We start from the raw sequence: 12,156 nt of genomic DNA, 5'->3' as shown, positions 1-12,156 counted from the left end.
ATGCTGCATGGAAAGGTTTATGATTAGCAATGACATGCATTACGAACGTATAGTCAATAAAGACCCCAAGCAAAGGAAAAATTAAGGAGAGGAGAGGCGTTATTTATTCCAAATAATTTTTTTAAAGTTTCCTTCATTAACTTGTGTTTTATTTATACCAGTTATTAAAATGTTTTGCTATTTTCATTGTATGTGTATAATTTTATAACAATAGTATAATTAATTATGGAATTAAACATAATACTAAACAATTTCTTTCTACCATGTCAAAGGCTTTCTTAAAGTCAAGGCAAATGATAGCTCCCTCAGTATTATACTGATTGCTATACTCAATTAAGTCACTAATTAGTCTTCATTGTCACCCATATGCCTGCTTTTTATGAAGCCTTTTTGATCGCTGTCGACAAGTTGACCTATAACGGTTTGCAATCTGTTTGAAGGAGAGAAGCAAGTATTTTATAGCCTGTGTTTAGTAAACTAATTAGACGCCAATTATAGGATATCTTGATCCCTCCTTTTTATATAATAAAGTAATTATGCCCTTCTTCTGTGTACGAGATAACTCACCACATTCATATGTTTCATTAATTACCTGACATACAATTGGTTCTATTTCTTTCAAAAATTGTCTAAAAAAATTTTTTTTTTTTAAATGTAAAAAAAATAAATAAATTAAATTCTACATTTAGACCATCAGGCCCCGGAGACTTATTTTGTTTTTTATATTAAAAATTGCATGTTTACATTCTTCCATTGACACTTTAAACCAAGCATCACATTTTGTTCTTCATTAAGAATTGGTAAGTCTATGTCAATGAGGTAATTGTCAATTGTATCTTGTATATTCTTACAGGTGTATAATTCTTTGTAAAATTTTACTTTTTCAATTATTATTTCTTTAATTTCCGTAGTTATACTACCATTTCTTAAAACTTTTTTATGCGTTTCTTCATTGCTTTTTCTTTTTCGAGGCCAAGAAAATATCTTGTGTTTTTCTCTCCCTTTTCTAACGTTTGTGTAGATAAGCTCAAGTTCTTCTTGCATTTCTTTCTAATTTTAATGAGATTTCGTTTGTCTACAAAGTTATTTATATTATCATTAAGTACTTGTTTGTGTGTTTTTGCTTTACTTTTTTTTAAATTTTCCATAATTTATACAAAATTCTCTAATTTATATTTTACATAGATTCCATATTTCTCTCCAGGCCAACGATTTTTTGTTTTGTGCTGAGTCATTAATAATTTGTCTTATGTGTTCAGTAAACGTTTCATCATCAGTTAGATTAGAATTAAACTTCCACACCCCTGGTCCCTTTGAGTCTGTTATAACTAGTTTTAACTAGTTTTAACTAGTTTTAACTAGTTTGTTATAACTAGTTTTAACTAGTTTTAACTAGTTTTAACTAGTTTGTTATAACTAGTTTTAAGGAGCATTTTGATTGACACTCTGGAGAGGTACATTGTACAAAGGGCACCTCTAGATGCCCGGGCATAGCTCATTCATACTTTAAAAAAAACAAACTGATTTTAATTGCAAGTAATTAGAGCAAGCTGGACCCGATACGTTTGTGTGGTGATGACAGTTCTGTTTTATTCCTCTATGGCTTGGCCGACTTTAAACCCATATTGTAATTTTCTCTTTATGTCTATAAATTTTAAAGAGATAATTAATTCTTAAATATTTTAGGGCTTTTTGTATATTTTTATATCTTTTCTATTGTGTACAATATTCATGTTAACGTTTTCTCATCTTTTAGGGTCAGCTGACTCTTTTGAGTTACAGTAATTTATACTTTAGCTGTCCCTGACTATCGTTTTGAGTTTTGTTGTTGTGTATTTTGGATATTTATATGGTCGAATAAATAAATGAGAAATGGGAAAAGTAATATAAGAAAAAAAATATGGTACGTCCGGCTATAGCCGGTGCGGTTCCTACGATCCTGTGTAACATCATAGAGAAAATAGAACAGTTCTATAGAACAGTTCTATTTTTGTACGGCTAGAAACAAGTAAGTGCATATAACATAAATCAAGGTAGCCGTTAACACTGTTAAATCATATATAAATCATCAAAGAAAGGTAAATACAGTGATATATGATTTAACAGTGTTAACGGCTACCTTCATTTATGTTATATGCACTTATTATATATGATTTAACAGATAACCACTCAACGGTGTTTATGGCTCATCTATTTTACTTGTATTTTGTTTATAAAAAAAGTTTGAATTTGTAAGAAGTTAATTTGAGTTATTGCTAGTTCATTCTATTGTGCTCCATGCACGTTTACTCTGCATGACAATGCTAGAGGAAAAGGAGTTACCTGACATAATAAATAATAGGCCTGGGTACAATAGAAAAGGTAGATCAATTCCTGCATTTAATGTGAAATATGCTTAAACCAGATTATTATAATAATTATAATCTATGACCTTGTAGGTGCTCTTCTTTTTCCACATTTTCCATAATTCTAATATCTAATAAAAGTGATTGTAATATTATACAATTTTAAATTAATTTACGTTGTTATATTTGAATCCCATTGGCACATCATGACTATATATGGGCATACAACCGTTTTTGTCAAGGAAAATGTGATAATCTGGACAGTGGTTTATAGTACCGGGTACTCTTTTTATAGTTTGTCTCTCACTGCCTATTACGTCCAACTTATCCATTTAAACCCCATGTTATGAAAAATTTGAATGTTAAATAACATACAAATTATTAAGAATATCCAGATTTTTTATACCATAATATGATTTCAACAAACCAAAATCAATCCATTCCTGTGACTGGAAGTGTTTCTCTATTTCTTTTTTGCTTTAACATTGTGGGTAAACAGTAATTTCTCATTCAAGTTGATACATTTTATGCCACTTGTAAATGAGAAAATATATTTAAAAATGAGTTTATCTATTTTTTCCATGTGACAATTCATCTTAAATTGTAGATTGGTAGTTAAGTTGCTTGCCTTGCCTTCCAAACCCAGGTTAAATTGACATTTTTATTTTGCACTCCCCATCACATGAAATTGGTAATAAAATAGGTCGGAAAAAATATGCCAATTTTTAATACTCCGATCGGAGGTCGACAGTCTCTGCAATATTTTAACACCTAGACCTTAAACTACGACTTTCTTAGAACGCTAGACTTTACAGGGTCTTCTACAGATCATAAATTTGTTAATTTTTTGTTTCTACTAAATCAATATGTTGTTTGTGAAAAATTGGTATTACCATGGAACAGTGAAATTTCACCGTTCCCTGGTATTACTGACTGTTTCCTCCAAAACTGCTCATGCATGTCCATGCGCATGCCCAGAACGATCAATCTGGGATTTTCCCATAGATTTATTATAACTATATGAATTTTTCACACAAAGTGACTCACACCAAAAATACGCAGGCCATGTATGATGAGCGTACAGGTACATTATTTTCAAGAGGACCATTCCACTAAATTTATGATGATCCATTCATTACATTTTTTGTAATCTTGTTAACATAGAGACAGACGACGGTGGATATGTTGGATTTAATTATAATTCGTTCCAAAGGTAACAGGTGAGACTGATTACGGACGTTATTGGTGGAAACACAATAATACCATATGATTGATTATACAATGCGTTAAGTGATATGAACCAAATTGTATAGATATACAAGCCATGTTTGTACTTTGCATATCTGTTAGGCCAACAATCAAATAAGTCCGTGTTTATTCGTTGTCTTATGCACACTAGTTAAGGAGCTGCAATAACCATGGGAGAGAACACCAAAATGATGGATGAACTCGTTTGTGCAATCATTGAAGTGTATACAAGTGAAAGTTTAGCTCAAATAGCTTATTCTCGAGTTAACCAACACATAACTGAAAACATTAAATTAGGAGAGCAAAAGGTACACATTTATCATGTGGGAAGTTGTAATGAAGGAATGAATAACCCTGGTGATCTTGACCATATGCAAATGTTGTCAACTTTTCCTGTTGTGTTGTGGCCATCTGAAACAAAAGAAAAGCAAAACGGCAGTTACGTGATTGCTGAGCAGAATCCAGAGGAACCAGCGTTTCTGAAACTTAGGGCAGTTGACAGATCTTGTATACACGAGGATTTTAGAAATGCAATTGATAAAAATGGGTATTTGAGATCCACCAGCTTCATTACAAGTATGAAGTTTAGCGATAATGAACTTATTAGCGATATAACAGATATGGACCTTAGTAATTTCAAGATACAAGGTCCCGCACTACAAGGTGCAGGGAACTTTAATATGTTGAGTTATGATAAGGTCTACTGCTTGAAATGTCAATCATGGCCGTCGTCTATCTCTTGTGAATATTTTTATAGAAAGAGACTAAACAAGTGGCCATCTCAAAAGTTGTTAAACAAGATCTTGCATCTAGATTGTCTTGTAGTCGCCGTTGGACCTCCGAGTAGCGCTTCAAAAGACATTGAATGGAGATTGTCGTTTTCCTTAGCTGAGAAAGAACTCATTCAGAGAATGCGTAAGCCGTTCATTAACTGCATGTATGCTTTGAAATCAGTAAAAAAAAAGCACATCGTATACAGTGATTCTGACAAACCAACGCCATTTTGCTCGTATTTCATAAAAACCGCTTGTTTGTGGATGTGTGAAACTTTACTAAACCAAGATTACAGCATCATGAATCTAATTAGTAGAGTCCTGGATTGGCTTATTGATAGTTACAAAAACAGAAGCTTGCCTCATTATTTTATTCCAGAGCAAAATTTGATTGGTCATCTATCAGTGAAACGTTGTGATGACGTGAGAGCTAAATTGACAGCAGTTAAGAGAGATATCTGGACTATGGTGATGACAAGTATTGATGACGAATATCTCCTTATAAATCATGTAGTAGGCCTATGCAATAACCTTAATATTCCGAGAGTCAGCGAAGATGACGACTGTAAAACTATGGTGTCCATTCTTTTGAATCACCCAAAGGCAACACAATTTCTTGGAAAGTGTATTTCTAAAATACTCACTGGTGAAAACATACTAGGCCGAGTTCAAATCGAGCGATGCTCAATATGGGCAGGAATGAGGTTTTCAGACGCATTTTCTCAAATTGACATACTTATACATGAGAGGGCTTTCTCGGAAATTCTTACATCTCCAGAAGAAATCATTCTCCCTATTGTAGAAAGTATTGACGAGATAGTGCCGGAGGGATATGGAGACATGTTCAAGACGCGTTTGTATAGAATTTTAGGTGATATGTATATGTATATATTGATTTATTTGCGAAACATTGGTTATCATGATTATCCGGCTTTTTACCAGGATAAACCCTTACATTACTATACATTAGGGGCTAAAATGACGTATTTAAACAAATGGTCTGACAGATGCATAGGCGGTCGAGCTCTTAAAGTACAATATCATTACTTAATGGGTAATTTTAAAACCTTGAAAAAAATTGTAGACTGGAAACCCCTACTCAGTAAATTTAAAGAAAATGACTTTTTAATGAATTCAATTTGTAATTTAAACATATATATAGATTCAGTCATAGTATTAAGCGCCTGGGGCATTGATAAGAAGCTACAGCAACGTTTTAAACGTACTATTGGATCTAGACCAGTAAATCCAATCGTATTTGTCTTTTATGTGATGGCTAAAGTGCATCTTGGAGAGGGAGACCTGGAGAAGGCCTCTGCGATTGTGAACGAAATGGAGGGCTGCTTTGAGAAGATTCGACGAGGTCGCGTCGAGGTACTTGAATCAACAAAGTCATTGATTGAATTGATAGAAATTGAAATACTAGAGTTAAGAAGATTGTTATGCTTTTCGAATACATTAACACCACCCGCCCTTGTTTATACCTTATATCCAACAACACATGACTGCGAATATGAATATTAGGCGTACCGGTACATCATGATAGCAGCGTAGCCTAGTCGCCTAAACTGCTAGTAGTCACTGTGTGCTTGCTGAACCCTAGAGATCCCATCGCTGATTTCTGAAGAGCTGAAATGCAAGCAGGGGTGGTGCGAGGATTTGTTCGACGGTGTGTGTGTGTGGGGGGGGGGTAGGGTGGTAGGTAGGGAAGGGCGAGGTCCCTGACATGAGGCAAGTAGGCGTGGTCGAGCGTCGGCTAAATTTAAAAAAAAAGGGCTTCCATTTTCCTACCTCTACCCACACTGCCGTACACTGCTGAATGCAAGTAACGATAGCGCATCGACTTTCGGATGAGACGAAAATAAATAAATAACTTAACCGTAATTGGATTGAATATACAAATCTTAAAGGTTAAACTAATACTAACTTCAGCTGTTCATCTCATAACCAATAATAGAGGCCTACAGGCCCTCATTTGAGAGCGGAGTTAATCTGGAGTAAGGTCTACCTGACTTGATGCAACGTATAATAATCAGTGAAATTTTCTTTTTATCCCCCTCATCGGTTTCGTTATTATTGTTACTACAAACTACAAAACTGTTCTATTCGAGTTTAATACAAAATGATGTTTATTGTTATTTGGTAATATTTTTTGTTTTTTCCAAATTGTATTGTATATTGTTGTTTTAGGCAACCTTCTTGTTTTCATTGCATTTTATCCTTGCAGGACCATAATTATAAACAGCGGTTACGTACCATTTCTTCTGTAAATGTTATCCTGCTTAAATATGTTTAATAAATAAAGTAAATGAATAACTTAACCAATGGTTCATGGGTGGCGCCAGCGGGGGGCCGGGGGTGGGAGATAGTTGGGCCCCCGTCGGGGAAAAAAAGCACAATTCGTCGGGGAAAAAAATATTACATGTATTTTTTGACATATTAGTAGACTCTAAAATCGATTAAATAAGCCTTTGAAACCCCTAAATTGTCGAAATTTTCGGGGGCTTCGCCCCCCGAAGCTCGACCACACCCGCTTTGCTTTCGTTGGGGAGATCTGACACCTAGTCGGGGGCGTTGGCTCCCACCCCCCGTCGGGCAAATCCTGGCGCCACCCCTGCAATGGTTACAAGGTTGATTGGATTGAAAGTATTAATCGTAAAGATAAAACTAATACTAACAACTTGTGAATGTGTTATCGCCTTTTGAAAGAACCACCTATTGACTGGTTTAAAGAATGATTCAATGTTGTATTGTGTGTGAGGAGTGTATATGCTTCATTTTTTCTGACAAGCATTTGATGTGGTAGTCCCATGGTGCCTCGACTTTTTATAGATGTTTTCTGTTTCTCTTCCTTGTTTTAAACTTTTTTCTTCTTCTGTTATTTTACCTTTTTATACACCAATGTATATAAATAAATATAATATAAATTTATAACTTTGTTATTAAATTTAGTATTAAAAATGTATCGCGATCTTACGCGAATCACTTCAAAATGTGTGTAACAATTCTTTTATTATGTGTAGCGATTTGCGATGCGATACTGGCGAAATGATTCCCTGGATACAAACATATGACGTGAAGCAAGGTTTACGGAAAGACAGTAGAACAATAGCCTTAGTGCCGTATTCAATTGAATGGAATTTATTTGATTTCTCTCTATACAATACATAAAATACATGTCAAGCTAATATACAATGCATAGAATATATGTCAAGCTAATATACAAGAAGTCAAAATTGTCTCAATTCAGAGAAAAATATATAATAAAATATAATGCAATAAAATATTAAATATACTACAATAAAAATATAACAGGCCTATCAGAGATATGAAGCAAATATGTATGAAGAATATATATCAATATAAATCAGTAGATACGTATAAAAACATATATTCAAATCTACAGAGCAAAATAAATAGGCCTCACAACAAATACAATAAAATTGCATCAATATAAACGCAAGTTCCACAATAATTACGGTATATAAACATATTAAAATCCAAACCAGATGTAATCAAGTGTAAATTTGAAATCTTTAAAGCATTGAAACATGCATCTAGTCCAGAGGGAGCAATTTCTGCTTCAAGTTTTTTTTTTTTTTAAATAGTGTCGGATCCTTGACATAGAAAAACACCAACAATCTTGATATCGTCTTTGCTGTGATTGTGACTAAAATACGAGGCATAATACAGATAGATCTAAGATGTTCAGTAAAGTGGTCTGCCTTTGGTTTGGATTGGATTGCATTGGATTTATTCGGTGTAAACACCAAGGATAGCCCACGAAAGTCTAGAAGACGACCTATTACCAGTGGGGTCATTCTGGTGGTGATTGGACAGTACACCGGGAGACAATCCCCTACTCATTTACGAAGAATGTACTGCGTTCTTTAACGTGCACATTTGGCCATAGATGCACACGGTATATATATATTCAAGCTTTCCCATACGTTGTTATTGAGGATTTCCACCTTTAAATTCTCTTTTTTAAACTCAGAATTCTTCGTTTGGTTTACATCTGTTTGTTGTTTAGTGGTGTTTTGTACAAGTAAAGTGGAGTGAAACATCTGTGTTTTCCTATGTAGACTTGGAACTTACTGCTGAAAATATTGCCTCTCAAAGTGACTAAGATGAACTTGTTAAACAACAAATATAGATAGAGGAAGAACGAGCAGCTAGCGTATTTTTGCATTAATACAAAATTGCAACGGCTTTTACCGGAAGTGCGTCATATTATGCGAGTTGGGCCCTCTCGCGGCAGTGTGTGAACTCCTATGTTGATAATGATAATTATAGGTAATAAGGCGGGGGTGGGCTGCTTGCGATGCCATTTTCGACTTGCAGAGGACGGTCTTTTGTAAATATTATATTTATTAATCGAGTACGTAATTTCTATACCAGTATAATGAGTATATACTATTATTTTATTTTTTTTAATATTTATTTTTTGCACACTTCATAGTGTTATAATGAAGACGATTATATATATATATATTCCTATAAGACTATTTTTGCATCAATTGCCTGTTATGTCCTATTATCAAAGAATAGTCTTTGCTATTATCGAATAACATTACATAATCTGCTGTTGAATGAAATTTATTTCATAATAGCTTGTTTATATAATGTAGGCCCATATATTTATCAATAACGAATTTTCACTTGTATTTATAACATAAATAGCGGCATATCTCCTCATTTTCTCACCGTAGTTTCGTACATGATACTGTATGTATATTGAAATACATTCATACGGGAAGAAAACTAATACAGTACAGAACTGATCTAGGTGGATGCAGGTAGGGGGTACAGACGGTGATCACACCCTCTAAGTGTATTAAGAAAAATAATTTTTATTTTATTGTTGATATGAATTACCAGTAAGATTTTTCTGTGCTCGTTCTTCCTCTATCTAATGTATATTCTTTGGTTAAAGTTATCATTAAAAAAATGGAAGCAGACGCTTACGCATGCTTTGCAGGTAAAGAGAATCTGGGGTACCAAAAGGAGGCCTAGTACCAGTATAATTATTATAAGAGTTATGTGAGACCAACCTCAGAGTATGATGCGCATAACATTAGAATGGATTCAAAACGTGCTTGTAATAATTATTCTTGATACAGATTTTACAAATTACAAGGATGCTCTTATTGCATGTAAATGTGAACCATTGAGTCTTCGCAGACTAAAGATATCCGTTATGACCACTGATTCATCTAAATACTATGAGTTTAAGAAACCACAGAATATTTCAACAGCCTAGCTGTAAAGTATACTAATTTAGACCTAATCTCTAGAAGAATGCTGATTTTAACTGAGAAATGTGCCAATGCAACCAAATCATGTTCAGACCTAGCACCGTTTTCGATTTTTAATCGTGCGGGAAATTTACTGACGATCATGCTTAGATGTCTGTATTAAAAAGCATACCTAAATACATAAGAGCCTACAAGATAAAAAGGGACTGTCCCTCTGAATCATCACTGTTAACTCTTCAATTAAATGAGAGAGTATGTTGTTACTTCCTTGTTAGAATATTTTACACCCTTTATATCCATATTTAGCTATTAATATCCAATTATAATAGGCCAATACTTTAAATGCGCTATGATTTTACTTGGTTTGTGGACAGTAAACAGATCATAGACAAAACAGAACTACAGTATTTATTAACTTACATTATGCCACACAATAATATTAAACTACTTTTGATTTTACAAGTTTTGATAAATTGTCCACATTCCAGAAAGCACATCTGACATTAACTATTTTATTTAGGCTTGATTTGATTTTTTTTAAAGGTTATGAGAGCAATTTTACACTCTCACATTAAGAAGGGTTAATGTGAGAATCGAAGTAATGACTTGCGCAATGCTTTTGTTTAACTTTTTGCGGCAGTAGGCTCCGTCGAAGTTACCATTTAGAATATTTTTAGCATTAACTGATATTTATGACAAGTTAAAAACTGTTAATGTATATAATTAGTAATGTACGTTATATATAGTTCAATACTAGGCCTGCTATTGTCTGGAATGTCAAACTACTATCAAAAAACAAGGCTTAAGTTGACCATGTGACTATTAAGATCAGAACTTACTAAAAGGAAAATGACAAAAGCAATTGTCTCCACTTTTAAAATTCTATCATTCTGCAAGAAACGCATAAACGTCTAAGTCAATTTGATGATTAATGCACTTGTCAACAAGCGCTTTGACAGTTGCATTATGGGCTTCTTTATCTCTCCACTTGAGGAGACAAGAGAATATCCTATCTCTTTCTGTTCTCTCGTCGGCAGTTGCATAGAAGATCTCTCTATTCTTTAATCCAAGACTACGTACGAAGCTTTTCCAATCAGCTCCAATATTTCCAGAAAATGTGTTTAATTCAAGCTCACTGACTAATCTGTCTAGATTACTTTTTCTCAGTTGCATTGATTGCATTGGTTGAATGTTTTCGGGCGAGGCTGGAGACTCTGTAAATTAGACAATAATTATTGCAATGCACTAATTCAACATTACATCAATCTATGAGATAGATGATCTTAAAACCTAATGTTACCTAGTAATGCGGCACTTTTATAATCTTGACCAGATAATAAATATATGTATCCACGGGTGGCGCCAGTGGTCCCCTCCTAACTCCCCTTGGGGAGAAAAACAAATTAGTATAAAAAGGCTTTGGTAACATAGTTTCATCTGCTGTTGACAGTTTCGCTTGTTTTCAGTCCGGCTTTGTCAGAATCTGCGGTGGTTTCCGCAGACGCTCGAAGGTAGCGTGCTGCTCCAGTCGTCTTTACGGAAACCCACCACAGATTCTAACGAAGCCTTACTGATATCAACAGCAGAAAAAAAAAACACTAAGTAAAAATTAGTTTAACACAAGGAATTATTTTTTGATTTAAGAGGCTTCTTATCCAGCTCATGTTTCTTAATTTTTTTTTATATGTCTACTATTTAGTTGTTTGATTTGACCAAATAAATAATAGTGGGACGTCTTTAACCAACCTGCTGAAAATAGTCTTTTGAGGCGAGACGTATTCATTGCCATTTTTCCACATCGAACCTTCTTCTTCAAGCAATCCTCAAGACCATGCAAATGAGGTTGCTCCGTTGGTTCACATTCACTGCACAGGACGCGCAACTTGTAGCCAATCCCTTCTGTTGTGACACACACTGTTTTCAGTTGATATCTGAGGTAATCTAATACCTACACATTGAACAGTTTGCACGTATTATTTACGATTGTGTTGTGGAAAGTTAATTGTGCCGTTTAGCAGTGACCTTGAGTTTTTACAGTAAGTAATGTTTTATAGTTTATAATTAAAGGTGGAAGTATTTCTGCAATATGTTAACAACTGAATCTTGCATGTTTTGCTTTTGCTTCCTTGGAATGAGCGGAAAACCATGCTTTATTAGCCTCATTTACACACTTACTATTAAAATGTATAACCTCAATATTAAGAAACCTATCTATCTTTGGTCAATATCTTAGTTCAACCATTATATCATATACTTACCTCGATACAGAAAATTGAATGAGGTTCAACTTTGACATGTTTACCATTTTCATCTTTTTCAATTTTAGCGATATTTCAAGCTATAAAAAATAAATATTTTATTTTATTGATACCCACTAATGTTACAGAGGAACTATTTATTGTTTCATAGTAGTAAATCCCAAAATTCATTTTAAAAAGAAGTAGGCTCGAAAAAAAGCCCATCTAAGAAAGAAGCCCATCCAAAGTTCGCAAAAAAAAATAGATAAACACTAATGTTACAGAGGAACTATTT

At 34.0% G+C, this 12,156-nt stretch overlaps 1 protein-coding gene across 1 annotated transcript; it reads right to left on the bottom strand.

Annotated features, from left to right (window-relative positions):
• Positions 1-9,442: 9,442 nt before the first annotated feature.
• On the bottom strand, positions 9,443-11,935 carry LOC117106723. Its single transcript, XM_033248136.1, has 3 exons — positions 11,927-11,935; positions 11,371-11,572; positions 9,443-10,838 (listed from the first exon to the last, which is right to left on the bottom strand). Exons 1-3 carry the CDS (start codon positions 11,933-11,935, stop codon positions 10,510-10,512), a joined length of 540 nt encoding a protein of 179 aa, XP_033104027.1. The 3' UTR covers positions 9,443-10,509.
• Between the last annotated feature and the right edge of the window lie 221 nt (positions 11,936-12,156).

Source organism: Anneissia japonica, unplaced genomic scaffold, assembly GCF_011630105.1.
Source record: "Anneissia japonica isolate Jap-2015-1 unplaced genomic scaffold, ASM1163010v1 scaffold287705_len1045735_cov187, whole genome shotgun sequence".
NCBI classification, from domain to species: domain Eukaryota; kingdom Metazoa; phylum Echinodermata; class Crinoidea; order Comatulida; family Comatulidae; genus Anneissia; species Anneissia japonica.
This window is presented reverse-complemented; position numbering and strand designations above follow the sequence as displayed.